Source organism: Podarcis gaigeae (assembly GCF_964106915.1).
Source record: "Podarcis gaigeae genome assembly, chromosome: 18".
Taxonomy (NCBI): Eukaryota; Metazoa; Chordata; class Lepidosauria; order Squamata; family Lacertidae; genus Podarcis; species Podarcis gaigeae.
The window spans coordinates 11,231,662-11,258,098 of NC_139696.1; the positions used below are offsets into that span (position 1 = coordinate 11,231,662).

Genomic DNA, 26,437 nt, shown 5'->3' on the forward strand with positions numbered 1-26,437 from the left:
CCCATCAGCTGCAGTGTTATACAGCTGCACTGGCTGATGGGAGCTGTAGTCTAAACTTCTATAGGGTGCTTGGTTGGCGAAGGCTGGCATTTAGCCTTTGGGCACCCAGAGGGGGTCCTGTTCCTAATGATGGGCAGATGGATGGTACAGGTGGCCTGCCAGATGTTGCTTGACTACAATTCCCATCATCCTCAGCGATGCTTGCTGGTTTTGTTAGGAGTTCAGCAACACCCAGTTTGGTGTAGGTCTCCTCTCCTTGGAGATCGGGGATGGGGAACATTTGACTGACATTGGACTCCAGTGCCCATTAGAGCCCGTCAACACGGCCTAGGAACAGAGGATGGTGGGAGTTGTAGACCAGCAGAACACCTCCAGTTCAGTCGCTGGCATCTCCCTTTAAAAATGCAACAATAGGGCAGGGCAACAAGCAATTTCAGCTTCATATGATGCCAGAATTGCATTGGATCATCTCATTTTCTAGAATCGCAGAGTTAGGACACCCAAGAGTCCTCTAGTCCAACCCCCTGCAATGCAGGAATAAGAAAACTACCACAGATCCGAATTAATGCAAGCCCAAAGGCTCCGTTAGGCACACATGCAATTACGTGACCAAATATTTGGATGTTGACAAATAATAAATATAAAACAAATTTAGAGGGTGTTGAATGTATGAGAGAACTTTGGAACTGTGGTTAAGCCTCAGATTTTGGTCTCGTTTCAAAAGACTAGCTCCACTGCTTATTACAATACTCAGTAGACTTTAAGGACTCCCAAAAACAGCTTTCTGCCATCTTCTTAAAAAAAGATTAGGATGCGGGTTTTTCGAATAGTTGTAGCTAAGTTGCACAGCACCCGCTTCGCAGTCAAGACGGTCCCGGGTTCAAATCCTGAATTTCCACGTAGAGCTGGCTGTGTTCCCTGCCAGTAAGTGTAGAGCTGTAAACTAGCTGGACCAACTGCAAGGTAACTTTACTACTCAGAATAATGAGGACTAGAAACTTCTATTTTGAAGGTGGGAGAGCCTCTCCTTTGCATGCAGAAGATTGCAGGTTTGATGCCCAACAGCAGCTCCTGGTAGTGGCTCTGTCTCAAAACCTCTGAGCTAGACGGACAAATGCGCTAGCTTCTGTCATTTGTTTGCTTCTGTCTAGCTGTGTTCCGGAAACTCACAAAAACTGCCTAGAATTCTTGACATCCAGAATATAAGAGGGTGGTGTTTCTGCACAGATTATACGTTGGGGCAAAATAACCTCAAGAAGTTGCCACAGATTTCAGGCTGCAGTGTGGCAGGTCATGCTCAATTTAGGCTGATAACCACCGGGTGAAACTCTTCACAGGTGGGGCTGAGGATGGCAAGATCAGTTTGGACCACTCCTTGAGGTCTGGTCATTGGAGTGCAGAAAATAAACCACACAGCATTTCAAAGAAATAAGGGCTGCGGCCAGTGTTAGACTTGCTCAAAGCGAACTTACGGAAATCAATGCATGTGACTAATCTAGGTCCGTTCTGCTCTGAGAAAGCCTTCGCTGGAGATAACCCTAAGAGGTCGGGCTGGGACTGCGGACGGGAGCTGCTGGGCCGTGTAAGAAACTGAGATATGAAAGCTAGGAGCTAAATGGCACCTTAAACCTAGGTTATGGGTGCAACAACGGAATGTCTAGGCACTTTTTAAATAACAAGAATACAAAGCCAAAAATTAATGAACTGCAGCTAAAATCTGATGTTCATTTTTTTCACATGCTCTAGACCTTCCCCTGACCACCCCGCTAATATTCTTAAGAGTGTCTCCTCCAGTCTTCAGAGAGTGGCTGGAAGTGGGGAGGCAGAAAAAGGTCCTCCTTTCCTTCCACTGCAGTTTTAATCTGAAATCTTAGGCTCAGGACTGCGCTGCTCTCAGAAACTGCTCGCGCTAATGAAATTCCGTTGCAAAACGCGCCTAGAACAATGGGAGTGTTGAACATGGCTGCTGGGGATGGCTGATGTGACGAGCATCACATTTGTTTAATTCTGGGATTTTGCGGGGTGCAGAGCAAGCATTTGTGGTGCTGAGCAGAAGACAACTGGTTTGATTTTGGGATGATTGTGGTGTGTAAAATGGAGATTTGGTTTTTCAGCCCTCCATGAACCGAGCGTTTCTCTGGAACAGAAGCCGCCTTGCAGACGTGACTGGATTTTGCACAGCTTGGGGGGCGGGCGAAGTTCTCCCTCTCTGCCCCGGCCTCAAATCGTACTCTGTTCCACCCCAAGGTAAAGGGAAAAAAGGAGCACGGAAGCAATGCTGTTAGATATAGTATTTATTATATATATAATATATATAATATATACATACTTTTTTGTACATTAAATAGAATGAACTCTACTCTTCATTCCTGGTATAGTTTGGTGTGATTCTTCTCTTTTTCTCAACCCCTCAATCCTTTCTGCCTGACGACTACAACGTAAAAACCCTAATGTCCGGTTATCTACAAGCACTCCTTTGCCAAGCAGAGGTGGGCGGGCGGGCAGCGAATGATCCCACCAACATATTGCACATGAATGGGGGTCGGGGGGGGGGAATACCACCACTATGCTTGTTGTCGGCCAACCCACCCTCCACCCCAAACTACTTACACGTCACCCATCTAAGGGATTCTCCCTTCCCTGGCTTTAGGGTAGAGCACAGCAGCCAAAGGTGATTTTGACTGCAAAATCAGAGCATCTCACAGGCGCTCCTGGGCTCCAGTCTCGAAAAAGGCTGCTGCTTGCTTAAGGGGGTACCTGCCTACTGCACTTTGCACCTCATGGCAGAACTAAAAAAATAAGAATTAAGATTCCCAGGGTCCTTGGCTCTTGCCTGCTCCCAAGGACCATGTGGCAGGACAGTGAGGTCATGGGGGCAGGGTTTCCTTAGGTCCAGCCGCGCTACCCCCTGAACCTTCCAGTCTCGGAATTCCCCTTGCTATTGCTAGATCACCTGAGTACAAAGGCAATCAAAAGTTTGGAGCCAGCTGCGTTCTACGATGCTTCCTATTCCCAGCTAGCGCACACACACATGCACCCCACAATTTAAGGGGTACAGCTCTGCTCCAGAAAGGGATGGGCAAAGTCTCCTGGGAAGCGGGTCCTTTTTGGGGAGGGGTGCCCCCTGCCCCCCACCCCACTCTCTTCCTTATGTTTCCAGGAACTTAGGTGGCATTTTTTGACATGCACACTCTTCAAAACACATCCTGCTTACGAGATAAGGCACTGGGCTGGGAAACTTTTTAGGGTGGGGGAGTGGAGAATAATCCTAAATGACCACACTGCATAAAACAAGAACTGAGTTCACCTGTCAACATCTGTGCAAGGGCATAAGAGAGAGAGGGAGCTGCGAGGGTTCTCACCAAATGACAGCTTAAAAAAACACACACCACCCAATTTTTAAAGCCCCCCCAAACCCCCCTCATTTAAGAAAGGGTGTTGCGAGTGACCCGGTCCTCAATCATCAAGCCCATGTCAGACTGAAAATCAGGAGCTGCTCCCTCTCGCAGTCGCTAAGGATGCACCGTTAAGATGCAACTTGCTAGAACCTTGGAGCTCTGAGAACAAAATAACTGCTGGGCTTTCCTATGTAGAGGTTAAAAACAGGGAGGTGGGGGGACGACGACACACAGTCCAGCGACCAGGCAAGCCACTGCAAAGTCAGCCAAACCTTGGGGGGGTGGCTTTCTGAGGACCCCCTTCCCCAGTGGCCAAAAAGGGCTTCCTTGTCAAGAGAGAGATAGAATCCACCTCCAGATCTTCCCCTTCACATTAATTTTTAAAAGCACCCTTCTAACAAGAAAGATCTATTGCTGTTTTACTCTGAAAGAGGCTGCGTATATGCATCTATAAACGTGGCTTCTTTCAGAGTAAAATGCAGTCTGTCCCCCATGCTAAAAAGAAAAAAAAGGAAAGGAAAAAGCCAGGAAGACGTTTCTATGACTCCAGCGCTTCTGGGGTGACAGATCTTCGAGAGCGGTGGCTGCCAGGAACCCCAGAATTAAAGGGGGTTCGTCTCAGGGCCCCCTTCCGCACAAGGGTCTCAAGTCCTTCTCCAGCAGCCACCCGTTTCCGCCCCTCCCCGGACGCAGAGTTCGCCATGATACCCGTTTTGTTCGCCTCCCCAGCGCCCCCTCCTGACAAAAGCAGAGAAGCACACGCAGAAAAACAGCAGTAATTCCAGGGCAAAATTAAGTCCACGTCTCTGGCAGACACCAAAGGCGGAGGGGCGAGGAGTCCCATGATTTGAAAAAAGCTTGGTGGGGGGCAGAGAGACTGGCGGGGGGGGGGGGCTGTGGCTCCGTACGCCCAACAGGAAGGAACCAGAGGACTCTCTTCAGATGCGGGGGGGCGAACTGGCTATGGGTGTGAGCCCCTCGTTTTTTTATTCACATTTTTCCCTTCCTTTCCTGGGTTTGGCGGAAGAAGGGGTGGGAGAAAGAGAGAAAGGGGGGGCAGGTTCTCTCCCTCTCCCTCTGGCCTTTCAAGCTCTGCACCTCAACGGAGGAACTGCAGGTGAGCCCAGGGACAATGGACGGTCAAACTGAGAAGCATCCCGTCCGCAGGAAGCTCAGGAGAGGCAGTGGGAATCTGGGCCCGCATCAGCCGCACTGTCCAAAGGCACCGGCGCCGAGGAGTCCGCCTGCGCGAGTCCCTCCTCGGAGGCCTCGTCCGGGGCCCCGCTTGCAGCAGAGCCGAGTGGACAGCAGCCTGCGAGGCAGTCTGTGTCCGGAGGTTTGCCGCGGCCAGCTGAGCTCTCTGGAGGCTGTGGGATGTCCTCACGGGCTGGACTGAGGGGGGCGGCAGCGGCGGCAGCAGACGCCGATCTGCCTGGTGAGGGAACCCCAACAGTGGACGTGACCTCGATGGCAATGGAACCTACAGGAGCCTCTGCGAGGTCGCTGCTGACCAGGAGGTGGGTCATGACGCTCGAGGCCGACGCCACGTCCTGAAGGTCCCCGCTGGGCCCGGCGGCTTCTGGCGCGACACTGGGGTCCAGGAGGGAGCCGCTCAGGTTGGACATGAAGGAGGCCTCTGCGATGACGGCGGTCTCCGCTACCCAGTTGAAGTTGTCGCCCAGAGAGGCCACCGTGGCGGCTACGACGGCTGCTGTGTGGGCATCTTCGGGGGCCAGGGGGCCGTCCCCAGCGGGGCCCCCGTCCAGGTGGGGACGCAGTCCGGCCGGGTCAGCGGGAGCAACAGTGTTGTTGTTGTTGAGGTTGTCCTGCAGGGTGGTCTGGGCCCCTCCCTGCTGGTTCTGGAGCAACATCTCCTGGATCCGAATTTGCTGCAGGATGGCCGGCAGCTCGTAGTGGTGGAAAAAGTAGATCATGGAATGCTGTGGGAAAGGCAAGGGGCATAAGGGGTGAGCTGGGGGTGGGGGGCAAAGACGGCTGACATCCGCACTGGCCAAGCCTTCTGAATCCTGGCCCATTCCGCTGCCTGCTTCCCCCTCCCAGCCCCTTGAGTGAAACTTGGTGTTTTTAAAAGAAAGCTTACCCACCGAAATAACCCAGGCCCAGTACTGAAGAATGCTGAATTCTGTGCCCTCTTTTTGAACTTTTTTATTGATGTTTTCACAACACAGTAAAAGGAACTAACCGAACTACATCTGAAGGTAGCCCTGTTCATCATGGTTGATGTTGCATTGTGTTTTTAATATTTTGTTGAGAGCCACCCAAAGTGGCTGGCGAAACCCAGTCAGATGGACAGCACATTATTATTATTATTATTATTATTATTATTATTATTATTATTATTAAACATTTTTATGGAACAGCCCTTCAGATGGGTCTCATTTCACCTCTCTGTCTAGGCTCCAAATGGCTCCTTAAACTAAGGTTACGGTTGCCGAAAAGGGAATGCCTAGTTGCCATTTGGGGGCCAGACGGCTCGAAACTTGTATTTTTCAACACGACTTTTCGGCTCCTGAAATTTGTTTTATCTGATTGTGCAGATAAAACAGAACGGACAGAATTCCGCAGTGTGTGAAAACAGTCAATATCCAAGAATCTCCAGGCAAATACCTCCAGATGGCGGAGATCTCAGGAGCCATCCTGGCACCCGGGCATCTTCACTTGGTTACAAGTGGCCAATAGCCGCTGGTTCCAGGCTAAAAGCACCCAGCTCCCCTTACTGTTCCACAAAGTCCTGCTGAGTTCTACATCATCCTGCTTCCTTGCTATGGCTAGTTCTACATCCTGAATGGTTAACCCTGCGGATTTTCCTGCATTCCAGACAAACATGGTGAAACTGCCAACGTACCTGTATGAAAAGCCAGGATGTGACCAATGCCAAGCTGCTGTATTGCCCATTGAAGCGGTAATGGTAGGCATAAAAGGCAAAATGGTACAAGTAGAAAAACCTGGAGAGGAACAGAGACATGGGGGAAAGGAGGTTAAAGCACATATATCAATACTGGATTGCGGCGGCACACGCTCCGTAGGGCTTCAATCACACTTGATCTGAAGCTGCAGTTAGTGCAGAATGATGGGTACTGACCTCTTGGATCAACTGAACTAGCCCTGTTACAGACTCCACATAAAGATCGTTTCCACATTTATAAGAACTCGGCCTTTTATCATGGCAGCACCTGTGGAACTCCCTGTCTACTGATGCCAGGTGCCTTCGCTGTGCTCTTTCCGGAGCTTGCTAAAAACATGCCTGTTTAAAAAGGGCCTTCTGAACATGCTGTGGAGGGAAGGGAGCCCATCTGGGAGAAGGAATCTGATCCTAAACCTCCACTGTCTTGAGGAATATATTTGGGAGAAGAAAAGGGTCTGGAATAAACCCTACACAAATCCAGAGTCCCTAAAGAAGTTGGAGGGTGTCTTGCATGCCTCCTTCTGGCAACTCCTGCAGTCAAGCTGGTGCCAAAGGTCTTGCTCTGCTTTCATTTGGACACCAACAAGGCTGAAAGGCAGGTCTTGCCGTCTGGGCAGCCCAGGATCTCCAGACACATAGCCCAGGCCTGCGCCCCAGGGAGGTCACATCAGTGCTGCAAACACAGGAGTTTGGCTTCACCCCCAGAGGCACACTCCGTTGTCTCTCGAGACAGACGGATGCCAACAAACCAGAAAGTTGATGTGTGTTTCTAGTCTATTGCTATTTTAACTTTCTGAAAGTTTTAAGTTATTGTTGCTAGTTCTTTTCTTACAATCGAACTGGGCTCCAAATGGCTCCTTAAACCAGGGTTACAGTTGCCGAAACAGAATGCCTAGTTGCCATTTTGGTGCCGGAAAGCTGGAAAATCGTATTTTTCAGTAAGACTTTTTGGTTCCTGAAATTCATTCTGATTTTGCAGTTAAAATAAAACGGGTACAATTCCACAGGATGTGTTGCTAGTGTGTGAAAACAGGCGGATCCAGGGATCCCCCCAGGCAGGCACCTCCAGATAGTGGAGACATCAGGCGCCATCCTGGCACCCAGGCATCTTCACGTGGTTGCAAGTGGACAACAGGCAGGTGCAAAATGTTCCTGGTTCCTGGCTAATTTTGAACGCTGACCGGGAGACCATGCTTCAAGTCCCACACTTGGCGATGAAGCTCACTGCGTGTGACCCTGGGGCCCATCCCTTGCCTCTCATAGAATCAAAGAATTGCAGAGCTGCAACGGACCCCAGGGTCACTCAGCCCAACCCCACCGCAATGCAGGAACCACAACCTATCTCACAGAGCCATTGCATGAATAAAGCAGGGGTGGAAGGAGGACGTCACAGGCCACCTCAAGCGGGCTGGGAGAAAAGGAGGCCCATAAACACCAGGAATTAGAAGCTCTGTGTGCCCTTACCTCAGCCAATGCCTCTTGCTGGTGTTGGTGTGGCAGCAGATGGCGTCGTACTGGTCTGCCAGCCACACGATGAGGATGATGTAGAAGGCTGTGGTGGTGTCGTTGAAGAACTCCGACATGATCGCCTCCATGCCTGCCGCAGGATGGTGGAGAGGAGGGGGGAGAGAAGGCCAGCAAGTCATCAGGGAGCTTGGCGTCCCAAGAGAGATGTAAGACCAGCCTGCTGGATGAGGCCATGGGCCCCCCTAGTCCAGCAACCACTCCTCACAGTGGCCAACCAGATGCCCAGATGAGAATTATTATCCTTATTATTTATATGCTGCCTGGGTTGCCCCATCCACTCTGAGTGGCTCCCAACAAAATACTAAAAACACAGTAAAACAACAACCATGAAAAACTTCCCCATACAGGGTTGCCTTCAGATGTCTTTGGAAAGTTGTACAGTTCTTTATCTCCATGGCATCTGACAGGAGGGCGTTCCACAGGGTGGGCGTCACCACCGAGAAGGCCCTCAGCCTGGTTCCCTGTAGCCTTACTTCTCACAAGGAGGGAATGAGGGAACTGCCAGAAGGCCCTTGGAGCTGGACCTCAGCGTCTGGGCTGAATGATGGGAAGATGCTTCTTTGGGTCTACAGGGCCGAGGCCGTTTACGCCTTTCAAGGTGAGCAGCAACACTTTGAATTGTGCTCGGAAACATACTGGGAGCCAATGCAGGTCTTTGGGACCTGTGTTATATGGTCCCGGCAGCCGCATTCTGGATTAGTTGTAGTTTCTGAGTCACCTTCAAAGGTAGCCCCACAGAGAGAACATTGCAGTAGTCAAAGTGGGAGATAACCAGAGCATGCATCACCCTAGTGAGACAGTGTGCAGGCAGAGGGGGTCTCAGATGGAGCTGGCAGACAGTCACCTTGGACGCAGAATTCACCTGCGCCTCCACAGACAGCTGTGAGTCAAAAATGACCCCCAGGCTGCATACCTGGTCCTTCAGGGGCACAGTTGCCCCAGGGAGTCCCACACACCCACCTGCCCCAAGGACCTGAGCGCAACAGCAGCAACTCCCCCCCCCCCCTGTGATTCCCAGGAACTGTTGCTCAGGACCTAAGGTTCAGATCCCCACTCAGCCACTGAAGCTGATTGGGTGACCAGGGGCCAGTAGCCTCTGACTCTTTTCCAGCCTAGCCTCCCTCATAGGGCTGCTGGGGGGATAAAACGGGGAGGGGAAAGAATCATGCCCATCACCTTGAGCTCCTTGGGAGGAAAAGGTGGTGCGCAAGATGTAAGAGACAGAATGAATGGGCCTGGTATATCAAAGGCAGTTCCTGACATTCCTGCGAGGCGGTCTCCTTACCCACGAGAGCCAAGATGACGGTCAGCAGCGGGGCTGCTGGGAAGGCAATGGTCATGTTCATCTCCAGCATTTGCAGAAGGTCCACTGTGAGAGGGAGGAGGAAAAAACATTCAAGAGGAGAGGAGGCAGTGGCAGCCCAGGGTGGGGGAAGAGGAACCCCTCAACACAGATGACCCCAGGGTTGATCTCCAGTTAGAAGGAATGCGAAAAGCAGAGGCAAGAGAGGGGCTGCAAATTTTGCCAAATCAGTCGACAAACTGTGGTTAGTGCTAACTACAACTTGGCTTCAAAATATTATTTTTAACTTTGTAAATAAATTAAGTTAAATTATCATACCACTGCATCTCTCTCTCTCTTTTTAAAAAAGTATCAAAGCAGTTTCAGCAATGAAACCATTAAAAAGTTAAGGTAAAGGTAAAGGGACCCCTGAACATTAGTTCCAGTCGTGACCGACTCTGGGGTTGCAGCGCTCATCTCGCTTTATTGGCCAAGGGAGCCGGCGTACAGTTGCCGGGTCATGTGGCCAGCAGGACGAAGCCGCTTCTGGTGAACCAGAGCAGCGCATGGAAATGCCGTTTACCTTCCCGCCAGAGCGGTACCTATTTAACTACTTGCACTGGTGTGCTTTCAAACTGCTAGGTTGGCAGGAGCAGGGACTGAGCAACGGGAGCTCACCCCGTCGCGGGGATTCGAACCGCCAACCTTCTGATCGGCAAGTCCTAGGCTCTGTGGTTGAACCCACAGCGCCACCCACGTCCCAATTAAAATTAAAAAGTTAGACACCAATTAACCATTCTTCATCGCCTGTATAGGCTGGGCGGAATAGAAAAGTTTCCAGCAGGTGTTTAAAAATTGGCACAGAAGGCACCTGCTAAATCTCTAGTGCAGTGGTTCTCTGAGTCACACTTTCAGAATAAAAATTTGCTCGCACCACACCTATTTTTTTATTAATAAGAAATACACTGGAAAACAAAACAAAAAAACCTAGCAGTGCTTCTTTTATAATATAGAACACAACTACTTCCTAATACAATCCAGAAAGTATAAAACAATGCAGTTACATAAAAGCTGTTCAAAATTTATTTGATTGCCCTTGAATCTTTCTGCCACACTTGCCATCCTCTCTTCTGACACCCTTTGACAACCATGCTCTAGTGGGAGGGAGTTCCACAGGACTGGGCCAACTACAACAATGGCTCCGTTTCTTGTTGTTGTCAAACCAGCCTCACCGACTCGGGGAAGGACCAGCGACGCTCCTGCAGGTGGCGTCAGTTATCAAGCTGGAATATAAGGGTTCCGGAGGCCCCTGAGCAACCCCGGGCCTAAGTTGTTCAGGGCTTTTAAAATTAATACAAGACCCCTGAACCTGGATTGGCAGTAAAGTGGTCAGCCAGAGCGGCCGCTTCCACAAGGGCCTCACATTCTCTAACTGTTATATACAAGGTCTCCCTCAGGAGGTTGTCGAGGTTTTTAAGCAGAGGTTGGTCTGTCATGGATGCTTGAGCTGAGATTCCTGCATTGCAAGAATGATGACCCTCAGGTTCCCTTCAAACTGCGAACCTTCTGATGCTGACTGATCCGAAGTGGCAAGTCTTGTTTGAACCCTCTACCCAGGGGGTTGGGGAAAGAAGAAAACTGCTGTCTTTGTCCTCCAGCAAATGGACCACTTGGGCTCTCGGAAAGCCAGCAAGACCGGATGAAATACTTACCGATAAAAACGAAGATCTGGTGGTGCGAGTATCGCAGAAGCATGGAGACAGACAGAGTCTGGAAAAGAGAAGGGGTGGGCAAGTGTTAGAGCCCCAGCTCCCTATGAATGTAGGGCAGTGTCACCCCCCCCCAAAAAAAACACCCCCAACCAACCAAAATTCTAATAGTTGCAGACACCTGCCCTTTCGCCTGAATTAAATACTGAAGGCACTGTACACATGAGCTCCCAAATAATTAGCTTTTAATAATCTTATCTCCAGTGCTATTTAATAGTCAGTGCTTATTTAATCATCTTCTTCCTTGGAGGTTTCTAAGCAGAGGATGGATGGACACCTGACATGGATGCTGAGATTCCTTCCTTGCAGGGGGTTGGACTAGATGACCCTCGGGGTCCCCTTCCGACTCTGTGATCGAGGGGTGGCTCAGCTAGGAAACTAATGAACCTTAAGCTTCAGGGCCTCCAATTCCAGAGGGACCCCGGAAGCGAATTTAGTCCACACTGCCTAAAATTTTTGAAATCGCACAACTCAGATCGATTAATTTGTTGTTGTATATACAATATTTCAACATTCCCAAAGTTTGAATGTCAGTAGTGCAGATGTTTTAAAGGTGTGGTGATCTGTCATGGAACAACCCTCTCCCCTTGAAGAAGATGATTTTAGTAATTATGCAGACCTCATTGCTGGTTGTGAAGGCCTCTGAGAGGCATTCCTCAACATCACCCAGCCAGGAACCTCACTGGGTTCTCGGTCAATTATTTTAACCACAGACCACTCAGGGAGCTTTGGCTGGCTCCTTCATTATACACCTTTAGGCACCTGGTGAAGTTGTTCGTCTTCAACCAGGCCTTTGGCTGATATTATTATTATTATTATTATTATTATTATTATTATTATTATTATTTCCATCTGACTGGGTTGTCCCAGTCACTCTGGGCAGCTCCCAGCAGAATAAAACATTAAGCATTGAAAGCTTCCTTGAACAGGGCTGCTTTCAGATTTCTTCTGAAAATCAGATACTTGTTTATTTCCATTATTTTTTTGTCATCTGATGGGAGGGCGTTCCACAGGGCGGGTGCCACCACCGAGAAGGCCCTCTGCCTGGTTCCCTGTAACCTCACTTCTCGCAGTGAGGGAATTGCCAGAAGACCCTCAGAGCTGGACCTCTGTGTCCGGGCTGGACAATGGGCGGTGGAGACGCTCCTTCAGGTCTACAGGCCCGAGGCTGTTAAAAGGGTATTCATTTCCAATATCCTTTTAAATGTGTTGTGGGGGGGGGGGGTTATTGATTTGTTGTTAAAGGTCAAAGTGTTGGTGCTGACCTTTAAAGCCCAACGGCCTCGGTCCAGTATACCTGAAGGAGCGTCTCCACCCCCATCGTTCAGCCCAGACACTGAGGTCCAGCTCCGAGGGCCTTCTGGTGGTTCCCTCACTGTGAGAAGCCATGTTACAGGAAACCAGGCAGAGGGCCTTCTCGGTAGTGGCCCCCTCCCTGTGGAATGCCCTCCCCCCAGATGTCAAAGAGAACAACAACTACCAGACTTTTAGAAGACATCTGAAGGCAGCCCTGCTTAGGGAAGCTTTTAATGTTTGATGTATTACAGTATTTTAATATTTTTTTTGGAAGCCGCCCAGATGGGTGGGGTATATATAATAAATAATAATAATAATAATAATAATAATAATAATAATAATTGCAATTTTATGTTGTGGACTGCCCCGAGATCTAAGGGTGAATGGTGGGATACAAATTTAATAGAAAATATAATAATAATAATAATGATAATAATAATGATGATAACAATAACAACAACAACAACAATAATAATAATTGTTGAAGAACTCTCCTGGGATCTACTGGGGCTGAAAAGCAGCCCACGAGCTGACACAGAATACTCACGAATATGACCATGATGACGAATGCTGCCAGGTACGAGGTCCGTGCCATCCACATGCTGATGAATCGGTAGTGTTCCCCAGATACCACATTGCGGAGGAATCCTGAGCAAGGATAGAAGGGAAGGGAAGGCAGCAGTGGTGGGGATGGACAGAGGGGAAAAACAAGGAAGTTTCAGCAACAAAGATCTCCCAAAGTGGACTTAGTCCAATTAGTTGGCTCTGGCACCATCTAGTGTTGGACTTGCCGCCTTCTGCCCCACCAGAGATTGCAACAGCCCAGCCCAGATCTGTAACTGAGTGAGAACAGAGACCAATTATATAATATAAACCTTTGTTCTCTTCGTTTTCAGCCAAGGCTTTCACGCTGGACATGAGGATGTCGTCGTAGCCAAGGAACTCGTCCAGGAGCAGGCGGCTGAACCGGTCTCCAAAGCACTGGTCTCGAGTGGGGTCTGGGGAGGATATGGAGAAGAGGGTTTGTGAAAATAGGTGGAAAGAAAACTGGCTGTGCTGACAGCAGCAGAAAGAAGCAAGTCGAGGGGTGTCACGGGATGCTCAGAAATACTCCAACTTCTGGAGGGGAAGGAGTGGGCGTTTTGTGATTTGGGAGGGAGGCACCATGGCACAGGGAAAAGAAAAAGCTGGGACCAAGTCGTGGCAGGCCTAAAAGCAACAAGGAGCAATCCCGGGTTCAAATCTTGCCACCACCCCTTTAAGCTCACTAGGTGGAGTTTCAGGCAGGCAGTTTCCCGTCTGCAACACAGGAATCAATCTTTCAGCGTGGCAATAAATCCCCTTTGCTGCACCTTTGTACTTTTGTACCTCCAGGCTGTGATACTTAATGATTTACCGTATTTTCCGCTCTATAAGACGCACCAGACCACAAGACATGCCTAGTTTTTGGAGGAGGAAAACAAGAAAAAAAATATTCTGAATCTCAGAAGCCAGAACAGCTGCGCAGTGAAAGCATCAATCCCTCTTGCTGTTCTGGCTTCTGGGATAGCTGTGCAGCCTGCATTCACTCCATAAGACGCGCACACATTTCCCCTTACTTTTTAGGAGGGGAAAAGTGAGTCTTATAGAGCAAAAAATACGGTAAATTGTTGATTCTTTCTTTCATTATGTTTGCCACTATTTTTTCCATTAACAAATCATCTAGATGATAAAGATAATAACAACCACATTTGTACCCTGCTGCTCAACCTCCCTCTGCCCCTGCCCCAAGCAGGCTCAGCAAATGAACAAACCTCCACCCTCAGCTGAACGGAAAAGCAAACCTTCTTACCCAGGGTCACAACCATGACCGGGATGCTGAGACGCTGGCGGGTGCTGTGCGACAAGCGAAGGAACCCGTATTCAAAGGAGTATTCCACGATGTACTCTTCCTGGGGCCAGACTGGAAGAAAATGGTATTTTTGAAAAGGCCAAGAGGATGGAAACCCAGAGGTGCCCCCAGGGGTACTGCCTCAGCCTAGTTCACCACAGCACGCCCGTCGATTAAAAGAAGCCTCGCTGGGTGCTCCAAGGAGCTGGGGAAAAGGACAGGGAAAATGACTCTGCTATGAGGAAAGCTTACAGTGTTTGGGTGTTCTTAGTCAAGGAAATAAGAGGCAACATTCCTCATAGCAGAGGGCCTTCTCGGTAGTGGCGCCCGCCCTGTGGAACGCCCTCCCATCAGATGTCAAAGAGATAAAGAATTATCTGATGTTCAGAAGACATCTTAAGGCAGCCCTGTTCAGGGAAGTTTTTAATATGTAATGCTGTACTGTTTTTAACACTGATTGGGAGCCGCCCAGAGTGGCTGGGGAAACTCAGCCAGATGGGCGGGGTATAAATAATAAATTATTATTATTATTATTATCATTATAACATGCTAGAAGCCTGTAAAATTAATGCAGGGCATGGAAAAAGAGAAAGGTTTTCCTCGCTCTCTCATAACATTAGGAGTTGTGGACGTCTAATGAAACTGAACGCTGAGAGATTCAGGACACTGTCCCGCCCCCCCATACAATTTTTACTGAATTTCCATTTTTTTACAAATTGACTTTAAATCAAATGCTTACATTCGTTTCCTGATAGACTTCCCACTTCCACCTCCCGTGTTTTTGTATGTATATATATCAAACTCTTGCCTATTGCAAAAATGCCTCTAGTACAATTACGTTATCATTTTCCTTCTCCTGCTCCTTTCCTGCCTGCAATTTAACTTGTTTGTAGTGCTTTCCAAAATAGTCCCCACCGCCAATGCCTCCATTCTTTTATAAAGAGTGCATCTTTTCAACCTCTTAATATCGCTGCCCGCCCCTCTCCATGGCATTAAGGTCATTGAGAGCGGGTCAGTTTCAAAGGCTGCATGCCCCGAGAGTGCGCAGGCAGCGGGGCCTTCTCTGCTGTGGCCCCACTCCCATCAAAAAGGAACCTCTCCCACACACAAGGAGAGGAGGCAAACAGCGAAAGAAAAGGAAAGTGGCAGGTGCAAAGGGAAGGGTGTGGCAAAGGTGAGGAGTGGGAAGGAGGGTTATTTAAAGGGTCTGCAATGTCGTCTCTTTACCTGCTTTGGCTAGCATCTCAAACTGGGACACCGTCTCGCTGAGGGGCTGCATACCTTTAGACGCCGGCTCGCCGCTGAAGGAGAACTCTTGGCTCTCGTTGGGGGCTGCCACCTTGGCGCCGCCCAGGCGGGAGGGCTTGAGGAAGACCTTGGGCTCGATATCCAGCTCAAACTGGGATCAGCAGAAACAGAGGAGAAGAGTTCAGGGAAACGCAGAAACATCAGATCCACTGGTCCTTCTAACTCAGCGGTGTCCAAAGTGGGCATTGCCTGGGGGGGTGCTAAGGGGCAAGAGGGCAGCGGGGGGGGGGGGCAGCGGGAGGTGTAAATGACCACCAGACTCTAGAAAGCTGTCATCACTGGATCAAGTTCATCCATTGTGTTGAATTAATTCAGCTAAATAATAGGATTGGGCAATATATTGATATACTGTATTGTCCAAAACTGGTCTGAAGTCCCAATCATGATGTTGGTTGCATAGTTTTTGACCTGGCAATATATCATGAATCATAATGTGTGTGGGGGGGGGTGCTATGCAAAAATTACAACGTGAAGCCAGCCAATGCCTCTACAAAGCTCCATCCTCATTTCAGACACTGTGATATATCAGTAGATTGCAATGTTTAGCTGGTGATAGATCACAATGTTGAAACCAAGTATCGCCCAGTCCTAGTAAATAGCTTAAACAGGATTTTGGGGGGGAAACGTGCAATTAACTGTTACTGTTTTGAATTTTAGGGCTTTTTATAGGGTAGGTAAGGGATGCGAGTGGTGCTATGGGATAAACCAGAGAGCCTAGGGCTTGCCGATCAGAAGGTCGGCGGTTCGAATCCCCGCTACAGGGTGAGCTCCCGTTGCTCGGTCCCTGCTCCTGCCACCTAGCAGTTCGAAAGCACGTCAAAGTGCAAGTAGATAAATAGGTACCGCTCCGGTGGGAAGGTAAATGGCGTTTCCGTGCGCTGCTCTGGTTTGCCAGAAGAGGCTTAGTCATGCTGGCCACATGACCCGGAAGCTGTACACCAGTTCCCTCGGCCAATAAAGTGAGATGAGCGCCGCAACCCCAGAGTCAGTCACAACTGGACCTAAGGGTCAGGGGTCCCTTTACCTTTTTATAGGAGGCACTGGGGATGGAACCAAGGGGGCAGTGACCTAGTATTTTTGGGAACCACCGATCTAACCTGTTGGCTTCTATTATTATTATTTGTCCGCTGTAAGATTGCAGGGCACATGGCAGCAATTTAAAAGAAGCAATATCCAAAACCATTAAAACCATTTACAGTCAGAAGAAGAGGGTGAGTCCCGACACACACACACACACACACACACACACACGCCTTCATCTCCCACAGATGCAACGAAGTGCGTCTCTCCCGCTTTAGTCTCTGAAGCCACAACATGAGCTGCAACTCTCCAACAGGTTGACTTCACCCACTAAAGCACACTCTTCCACTGTCTCCCAAGACAGACGGATGCCAATCAACCACATATATCAGGTGTCAAAGATCATGGCAGCCTGGTGTGTCTGCAGCATAATGAACATGGCTAAGAGCCTAAATAAATGGGAGTAACATCTTGAGGACCCCACCCTGCCTAACCCTGAATGAGAATGCAGATGCACAGTCACATCTGACCATTTGCTGCATCTGCGGGATCTGCCTCTGTACTTTTGTGCAACAAGGCATTTCTCTCAGTGGGCGATAAAGAATCTAGTCGTTTACGCTGCGTTTTACAGCTCCTCTCAGGAAGAACATTTGTTGTGCCACGGAGAAATTGTGCATCATTGTTAAGGATCCAAAATCACTTTTATAACATGCAGCAACCTTTAAACAGCCATACGGAGAAGCTAGACACACACACAAGCCCCCACAGCCTCATGCCATCCTCCCCCAAGGCAAAATAATCTCTAAACAGAGAAATGAAATAGTCCCCCAGCCCTGAAAGGCAAGATGAGGTGTAATACGAAGCACAACTGCGGTGGCAGACAGCAAATGGTAGCTTTCAGTTGGTTTATTTAATCGCCATTCTGGGTTGCACTCAACGCAAATGGAAATATATATATATAAAAGAGGAGCCATATTGGAGAAAATTAAATGAAATTAAGGAGTAAATTGAGTGAGCTAAATCAGCTGCGTTGCCACCCAGGGACTCATGGCAATTTGTTCACACAAGGCATTAATTTGGTTTAACAAACCTTTAATGTACTACATGCTGGTTCGATCGCAAGGGAGGAAAGGAAATTACTGTTTGGTGGGTGGGGAAGAGGACCCGTTAATTATTGCCGGCTCCGTAGGGCTTGGAAGAAATGAAACAAAAACTCAGCCCAGCAGGACCACGTCTTTTTCTGCACTAGTGAGAAACAGACCTTTCAATGTGGCAGCAGCTGCCCTCTGGAACTCCCTGCCTCTTGATATGAGGCAGGCGCCTTCACTGTACTGTTTCAGACACCTGCCAAAAACTTGCATACATTTACTATATGGGCTGCATCCAACAAAGTTCTACTCAAGGGTACACCCACTAAAATTAATAGGCTGTAATGTCACGCCTTTTAATTTCAACGAGTCTACTCTGAGTAGGACTAAAGGCAGAGACAAACCCTATATATTTTTGGAAAGCTTTTGTTCGCAATGTTATTTGGAACCTCTTTATAATACTGAACCATATTTTGCATGACGGTTCCCAAGAGCATGTTTTCGTCCAAGTAGGGATACAACTGGACCCAATGCTGAATCAAGAATATAGGGCTGAACCTTTCAAAGCTGTGCTGATAGATCATTCATTACTCGACGGCTTCCTAGAAGCAACTGTCTAGCTCTGGGACTAGATGGGAGTGAAATCTGATGGGACAGGAGCCTGACGGCTTTAAAAGGCAATGAGCATCTTGGAGGCTGAGTTTTGTCAGAATCAAGTACACACTTCCAGAGTTGGCACAAAATACATTACCTCTAGTAGATGAGCCACCAGAGTCAGTGGAGGGCCGTGAAAATTTGTGCCCAGGGATTTTTAGACTCGTTTACTCATTTACTAACTGAAACCAAAGGGGCGCATGGGTTGCCAGATGTGAAATATTATTTTCAGCTCTCCTGATCCACTATCTAGGGAAGCAAGAGTCACGATCAGAGTGCAAGGACACGTTTCAGCCAGGCAAAAAATGCTCAAGGAGGGTGCGGAGCAGGGCTGGTGAGGGTGCGTGGCCTAGGGGAAAGTCCCCAACGCTAAATAGAGAGGCCTAGAAGGTCCACACTTAGGGTTTCCCAGCTGCTGGTGTTGCTTACGCAATGCCTTGAACGGAGGCTGCTCACAAACAGTTCCTTGGGGCCTCAATTAGCCACTGAGAAGTCCTCTCTCTAAAAAGCATCCAGGTTTTGAATTCCCAGCAGGGAGAACCAGTGATAACGGATCATACCCAAGAGGATCTCCACAGCAAGGAGATGGGAAAAGAATGCAGAACTCTGGAGTTGGAAGAGACCCCTTTAGGCTCATACATCCCAACACCCTGAAATGCAAGAATCAAAGCTAAGTGGCCGTCCAACCACTGATAGAAACTCAGACATGAAAGCTAGGAGCTAAAGGCACCTTAAACCTAGGTCTTGGGCGCTGCAACTGAGTGTCTAAGCAGGCTTTTTTTATAACAAGAATACAAAGCTGAAAATGAATGAACGGCAGCTAAAATCTTATGTTCATTTTTCACATGTTCTAGTCCTCATCTGAAGCCTGCAAAAAGCAAAGCCAAACTTCCCATGCACCAAGAATAATGGGAGTTTTGAAAGCTGCGTCCAACCTCTGTTTAGAAACTGCTAACGAAGGAGAGAGTCCACCCACTTAGAGATGGTCTGCTGTGCTCCACCCTACCTTGATGGAGCTGTTCTCAAACATCTCCACGCTCATTTCCTCCTCCTCTTCTTCCTCCTCCTCCTCCCCGCCAGCTGCCTCAACCACCATACCCGGGAAGCGGTCGCTCTCGCAGAACTGGAGGAAGATGGGGGCGCGGCTGGAGTTGCGCTGGATCTCCACCCGCAGGATCCCGTCGCGCGGCCACTTGTCTCGGACGTGCTCCAGGCAGTTGATGGGGGAGCGGGAGAAGGCGATGTGGATATACGCCAGGATGAAGAGCACAAACAGGGCCTGGAAGAGGGAGAGAGGCGGGAAAATTAGAAGCAGGAGAAACAGGAATCAAGGACCACATTCCCTTCTTAGAGTAGTGCCACAGGCTAGTTTCTGAACACTCCCACCCGTCTCTCTCTCCTCCATCTGAACAAGCAAGTGGCATTATCAGAGGGGTCAACCTTCCTGGGGTCACATGACTGTGCTGGCTGGGGCCAAATGCAAAAGTGGGCGGGGCAATAGAGGCAGACGCCAATAGAGGCAGTAGATGGCAAGCTAGTTTCTAGACATACTGACAGGAGCTTGTTGTTGTTGTTGTTTAGTCGTTTAGTCATGTCCGACTCTTCGTGACCCCCTGGACCAGAGCACGCCAGGCACTTCTGTCTTCCACTGCCTCCCGCAGTTTGGTCAGACTCATGTTTGTAGCTTCGAAAACACTGTCCAACCATCTCGTCCTCTGTTGTCCCCTTCTCCTTGTGCCCTCCATCTTTCCCAGCATCAGGGTCTTTTCCAGGGAGTCTTGGAGCCTCAGCTTCACGATCTGTCCTTCCAGTGAGCACTCAGGGCTGATTTCCTTAAGAATGGATGCGTTTGATCTTCTTGCAGTCCATGGGACTCTCAAGAGTCTCCTCCAGCACCATAATTCAAAAGCATGAATTCTTCGGCAATCAGCCTTCTTGATGGTCCAGCTTTCACTTCCATACATCACTACTGGGACAGGAGCTAGCCAGCAATAAATCACACCCTGCACACTGGAGTTAACTCTTTATTAGAACAGGATCTGCACAGACCTGGTGGAGGGTCAGGTGCAATGGGCACAGGAACTCATGCCCAATAGGCACCCATAGATCAGTTGCCAAGACTGAAAGTCCCTGCCTCCCCACAGCCATTAAAGTCCCCTCCTCTCCAAGCAATCAGAAACTGCAACAGAGTGAAGGCAACCTCTCCTCCACCCTTTCATGCCTCTCCTGGTTCTGGGAGACAAGACCTGTCACAGCAGGAGGGGGGACACCCGTGACTTCACCAGCTGGACTCATAATCTTGGCCTCCCTCCTCTCCTGCTGCAGCTTCCACCTCTGATTCTGGACTGCTCTCTGCCACAGACTCTCCCTGCTCACTAAGCCCTGTTACCCCTTCAGCTTCCGACTCTAACTCTTCCCATTCTTCTCCCTCTGACCAAGGTTAGAGTTGGTTAGAGTGCAGGGCTGATAATGCCAAGGTTACAGGTTCAATCCCCATAAGGGACAGCTGTATATGTCTGTATTGCAGGGGGTTGGACTAGATGATCCTCAGGGTCCCTTCCAACGCTATGAGAATCACTGTCCCACCACCAATCCCCAGGCTCTGAGCCTTCTTCCTTTGGGGGTTCACCTGCTGGTACCTCCAACATCCCTCTGCATCCAACCAATGCCTGACGTCCACACACTTACACACTCCACTCTGTCCTATAGAGGCATTAGCAGAGTACATGGACACATCCCAGACCACACAAAGATGAGAGAACGTTTTTTGGACACCCCCCCCCAAAAAAGCTGCTGACTGATAATTTTTGTGGGCTAGTTAGCTTCTGTGTATTAATTTGCAAGGCTGAATGAACAGGAAACTTCCTCAAATGTTTACAACAGGGATAGGGACCCCCGGGGCCTCCCAGAAGCCATTGCACTCTAACGCTGGTCATCTTTGAGTCTTGGCCAAGTGGGTTGAGTAGAGCCAAAGGAGTTACAGGACGGTAGACTTTGGCTGACTGTTTGGAGGAGCTTCCAGAGAATGTTCTCCCCCGAGTCATCACCACCCTAAAACTCTGAGGGCAGTGGAACTACCAAGAGGGACCCCCCCCCTCCAGTGAGAGCCCCCTCCTGAGAGTGTCTGAAGGGAAGCGGCCAAAGTCAACTTAGATATTTGGTACCCGAGTCATGAATACTAATATCAGCACCACCTTGAACTGGACCCAGGAATGAACCATCAACCAATGCAGCTGTTATATAACAAGGGTCACGAGAGTCCAAAACGGAGGCCAGCCAGTAAACAGGCAGCTGCATTTTGGATGAGTTGACGTCTTTTAGGTAGTCTTCAAGGGCAGCCCCACACAAAGTGACGTAGCACCTGTCAGGATTCCCTGCCTGAAGCGAGAAGCTTGAATAAATAACCTACAAGATCCCCTCTGCAATTCTATGAGCCTGGATTTGCAAAACTGTCCATGCAAGTTGACAGCTCTCAGTAAGTTCTGCTAGGGGGGCTGTTTTTGTGGGGTTAACAGAGAAGGAACTTCCTTTCACCTGGCCAGACCATCCAAACCCAGAACTGCAACGCAATGACAGGCACAGGGATCTCCAGCCAAGAGCCTTTCTCAACTCTATCCAAAGATGCCAGAGATCAAACGAGGAGCTTTTGCAAGCTCTACAACCAAGCTGCAGCCTATATCAACATTAGCATTCCTAATACTTCTGTGTGTGTGCTTAAGCCACCGAAAAAACCCACCTTCCTCTTTCTTAAGAGCTGTAAGGTTGCAAGGTACCCCAGGGGTCATCCTGTTAAACCCCCTGCAATGCAGCAGGCTAGTTGCCAGTGATAAAAACTGGGATAGAAAAGCTAGGAGCCAAATGGCTCCTGGGACCTGGGCTGTGGGCGCCAAAACAGAATGTCTAGTCACCATTTTGGGGGGGTCGGCAACACGTTTTATTTGTTATTTTGATAAGCATGAACTAATACGTAATCCACATGAGACACACTGCTAATATCACGTTTTTATCAGAAATTGTTAATACATGTTAATTTGGTGTTTACAATAAAAATATTGGTACCATACTTCAGTTTTCAAAACACTCTATTCTTTATTATTAAACTCCTTAACATATTGTCTATCCTTAACTTTGAGGCTTCAAAGCACATACTTTACAGTAATCCTTGAGCATCAGCTGGGCACAAAAAATGGCACCCAGATTTTTTGAGGTGCTCGCAAATGGATAATATTTTGGCGCAAAATGCACCTGGCGCCCTAATTTCAAACCCTGCTAATCGCCTGTGTCGGTTAAATGTTGCAGCCGGCCAACCAGGAAGAATCCTGTAAAAGCTTAAGAGAGGAGTGGGGAGGGAAAGTGTTTCCAACTCAAAATTTATGTGCCACAAATTATTTCCATGTGACGGTGCGCAAATGCTGTGTTAAATGTATGTTTGAAACTGGAAGTAGTTGGGTTTCAGCAGGTGGAAAGTAAAGGCTTCCTTGATATATAAGGGGTGGGGAGCCTTTCTCAGGCAGAGGAGCACATTGAGAAACCTTCAGGAGGGGCCAGTGTTGGGTGGGGCCAGGGGCAAAAGTGGGCAGAGCAAGAAATGTATTTTTTACTTTGCGTAGACTAGTTCCTACACACCTTGTCTCTGCTCCGCCCAGGCAAGGAGGAGGCCTGATCTGAGTTAAAGGTCCCTGCAGCACAACGTATTTGACTTTCATTTATCCATTTATTTAATCTACATACCACCCTTCCTCAAAAGATTTCAGTGCAGTTCACATAACAAAATACAAGATACCAAATAATTGAACCCAAACAACAACCCCCACCCCTTCCCACAGATACATTTAAAAGGCTGTAGGATATTAATCAGCCAAAGGCCTAGTTGAAGAGGAATGTTTTCATATGGTGCCTAAAAATATATAGTGGAGGCGCCAGACAAACCTCCTTGGGGAGAGTATTCCACAAACAAGGAGCCACTGCAGAAAAGGCCCTGTTCTCATGTTGCCACCCTCACGTGAAGAGGGTACACAAAGAAGGGCTTCAGATGTTGAATGCAGTCAACCTCCCCCCCCCCCCAAAAAAAAACCCACTTTACCTTGAGAAGTACGAAGAATTCAAATATACGACGGAAGGAAGGTGGGAAGAGGCGGGCATAGGTGACGGCCATCTTGAAGAAAAGGGCATGGAACAAGCGGTCACGTACGTTGATGAGGGGGTTCTGGTTGAGGTTGCGGACCCCACGGTTGTTTCCGGCAGGGGCCCTACCGCCCACATTATTGTTCATTGGGTGGTGGTGGTGGTTGCCTTGGTTCTCTGACATCCTTTTCCAAGACAGGTGTTAGCTTTCCACGGGCGAATTCAGATTTGGATAACAGAAAGTGCTCAGGAAGCGGCCGGTGGGGTCGTCTTGGTAAGGTTTCTCCAGGGGGTGGGGGAAAGTGGCCAAGGGGGAGGCGGAAAAACAAAAAAAAGAAGAGTCACTCCTTCCCCACAAGGGAAAAAAAATCCACGCACAGCAGGATAAAGAGAAATTGTCTTTTAAATGGGCTGATGCAAAAGTTTCAGCAACTTTGTAAACCGGTGGGAATTTTTTTTGGGGGGGGGGAGGCACCTCAGATACTGAGAAAGAAAGCAAGGGAGGGGGAATGTTAAGCTTCCTAGGCTGCAATTTATATAATGTTGGAAGGTGGCTGGGGGGGGGGGGGAAGAGACTGAATCTAATGGGACTTTTGGGTCGGAGGGGTGCAACACTAATAGTCCCCAGTAAGAAGAGGAGCTACCCCAAGACAACAGAGCAAAAGGGAGTCGGGGGGGGGGGTCCAACACGGTAGGGTTCCGAGGGGGGGGCAGAGAGAGATCCTAAAGAGATCAAGTTGTGTGAAGCCCTTCTTTAAATTGGGGAAAGGGGTCAGACAAAGAAGAGACTATGCTAGCAAAATAATAAGGGGGGGGGGGAATGCCTAAGTTTAAAACACCCCAAGTTGGGCTGGGGAGAGGAAAAGAAAAAGGGGTGGGGGTGTTAAAACCTTTGATTTAGATGTTGAGGGCTGCCAAATGCCACCGTTGTGGGAAGAGGATCAGGTTGAATGGGGGGGGGGGGGAGGAAATGCCAGCCTCAAAAAGGGAGAAAGAGAAAAGGAGTCTTAAAGCCCCTTCCTTTTTGGGGGGGTTGGCTGGGATGCTAAGCAGACCCCAAAATCGAAGGGTGGGGGTGAAAGATAAGGAAGATATTAAAGGGAGGAGGAATATGCCTATTTTAAAACACCCCAATCTAAGGGGGGAGGAGGAAGATGGATGTGGGGCGATTGCGGGGGCCCCCAAAACCCCACATATACACCCTTCCCCTTCAGAACTGGGGGGTGGGGGAACAGACACCTTCCCCCCAAAAAAAAGAAATACAAGGGAGGGGGCGAGGGAGGAAGGAGGACTAACTTCCCCCCCAAAAAATGCCCCCCCAAAAAAGAGAGCGCCGCCCCACAGATGTCAATAGGTGTGGGGAGGGGGGGTGAGAGGATACCAGGCTGGGGTGGGAGCGAGGCCCTACGGGGAGGGAGGCTCGAGCTGGGCCGGCTTCTCCCCTCCTTTTCGGGGCGCCTCCTCTGAGGGGGGGCCGGCGAAGGAGCGCCCCGCCGCCGAGCTGCCTCCGCTCAGTCCCCCTTCGCGTCCGCGCCGGCCGCCGCCATCTTGTTTGGTTCTCTTCCCTCCCATCTCCTCTTCCTCCTCCTCCTCCTCCTCGCCCCGCCCACCACGACGGGCGCGGTGACGTCAGCGGGTGGAGAAGGCGGGGCGAGAGAGAGGTAGAGAGAGAAGCGCCGAGCCGGGAGAATGGGAGGGACGGAGAGGATTCTGGGAAAGCACGCAAAGGACGCAGACCCTCTAGTAGAACGTCATGTCTAAACTGCGGAAGAGGAGGAGGAGGAGCTCCAAAGGGGATGCGGTCAAGATTGAGAGGCTGTAACACAACGCTTCCGGCTCTGAATTAACATGTGTCCTAGAGGGTGGAGATGAGATGAGCTTGAGTCTTGACTGATCAATTATTTTTTTTAAAAAAAGCACTTTTATCTTTCCCTGAATGTGATTGGGTAGGTTGGGGGGAAATGTTCAAAAAATGATTTTTTTTCTTTTACTTCCTCCACTCACCCACACAATACTTTCCATGAATGCACCTCCACCTGTTGAATTTCTACCTGCGTCGTGAAGAAAGCTATTGCAGATGCCGAAGGAAAACTCCCCCTCCCCCCTCATTTGACCTCTTTGATTCCCTAGTACCTATGAATACCGGAAGCTGCGGTCGAAATCCGGAAATGATGCTCCATCGCAGAAGCACTTTTCCTACCTCTTTGTCCCAAGGTTCACCCGCCCCGTCAACCTCATTATGAAGACTCCGCCTCCTTTCCCCATCATGCATCGCCAGATCAATGCCAAGTTTCCTTTTATATTTCTCCCATTCTTTTGCTACTTTCCTTTAAAAAAACTTCACTCCAGAGGAGAAGAGGCGCAGAATCATTTCCCTTGATTAAAAAATGCGAGAAAAATTCTAAAGGGAAATAATGGCTTTGCATTTGTGGTCACCATGACCTTACAACATTTCTATCGCCCGAGCTTTATATAGCAACTGCGCGCATGTAGCATGCGTGCTCGCTTCGGCAGCACATATACTAAAATTGGAACGATACAGAGAAGATTAGCATGGCCCCTGCGCAAGGATGACACGCAAATTCGTGAAGCGTTCCATATTTTGCAATTATTGCGAAGGGATATTTTGCAATTCTAGCTAAGTGATCCACATGCAAAATATATTCATACATGCATATGTCCCTTTTTAAAATAAATGCATCCTCCCTCCTCTCTTTTTTATGATATTTATTAAGACTTTTTTAATACAATACATAAAAATAAAACAATATAACATATATCCCAACATAGTTTCACCACTTCTTTGGACTTCCTCTCATCTCCCGCTCCTACCTTCATTCCAATAAAATTTTGCCAGCAATTTATCAATCTCCAACGCCCTATAACCAAATCTTGATAATTTAAATATAATCTAGTAATTATTCAAAAAAATTTAAATTCTTAAATAGCTTATCCTCATTACTCCATCTAGTTTAGTGGTGCCAAATTATTTATGATCTAGCATCCTTCTTAACATTCAACCAAGTTACAATGTTTTTGCAAATAAATCTTGAATTTCTTCCAGTCTTCTTCCATCCTCTCCTCTCCCAGGTCTCGGATTCTGCCAGTCATCTCGGCCAGTTCCATGTAGCCTATCAGTTGCATCTGCCATTCTTCCAGTGTGGGTAGATCTTGG

General features: G+C 48.8%; 1 protein-coding gene across 4 annotated transcripts; it reads right to left on the reverse strand.

Moving 5' to 3' along the window:
- Nucleotides 1-2,279: 2,279 nt before the first annotated feature.
- Nucleotides 2,280-24,779, reverse strand: TMEM259 (transmembrane protein 259). 4 transcript variants are annotated; one of them, XM_083720366.1, is made up of 12 exons: nucleotides 24,644-24,779; nucleotides 23,222-23,545; nucleotides 19,145-19,417; nucleotides 15,350-15,467; nucleotides 14,030-14,140; nucleotides 13,074-13,196; nucleotides 12,746-12,846; nucleotides 10,846-10,903; nucleotides 9,137-9,220; nucleotides 7,789-7,921; nucleotides 6,265-6,364; nucleotides 2,280-5,338 (listed from the first exon to the last, which is right to left on the reverse strand). In XM_083720366.1, the coding sequence occupies exons 2-12, from the start codon at nucleotides 23,444-23,446 to the stop codon at nucleotides 4,571-4,573; spliced, it is 2,094 nt and encodes a 697-aa protein (XP_083576492.1). In that variant the 5' UTR covers nucleotides 23,447-23,545; nucleotides 24,644-24,779; the 3' UTR covers nucleotides 2,280-4,570. The 4 variants fall into 4 exon arrangements, with proteins under 4 accessions (XP_083576492.1, XP_083576490.1, XP_083576489.1 ...); XM_083720364.1 differs by having other exon boundaries at nucleotides 15,296-15,467; XM_083720363.1 differs by lacking the exon at nucleotides 24,644-24,779 and having other exon boundaries at nucleotides 15,296-15,467; nucleotides 23,222-24,010.
- Between the last annotated feature and the right edge of the window lie 1,658 nt (nucleotides 24,780-26,437).

Excerpts from the sequence above, each read along its gene's own strand:
- TMEM259 (XM_083720364.1), bottom strand. The coding sequence starts at position 23,446 with ATGTCAGAGAACCAAGGCAACCACCACCACCACCCAATGAACAATAAT. Across the intron at positions 15,468-19,144 it reads TTGAGAACAGCTCCATCAAG|TTTGAGCTGGATATCGAGCC; the intron begins GTAGGGTGGAGC and ends TGCTGATCCCAG. Across the intron at positions 9,221-10,845 it reads CCAGATCTTCGTTTTTATCG|TGGACCTTCTGCAAATGCTG; the intron begins GTAAGTATTTCA and ends TCCCTCTCACAG.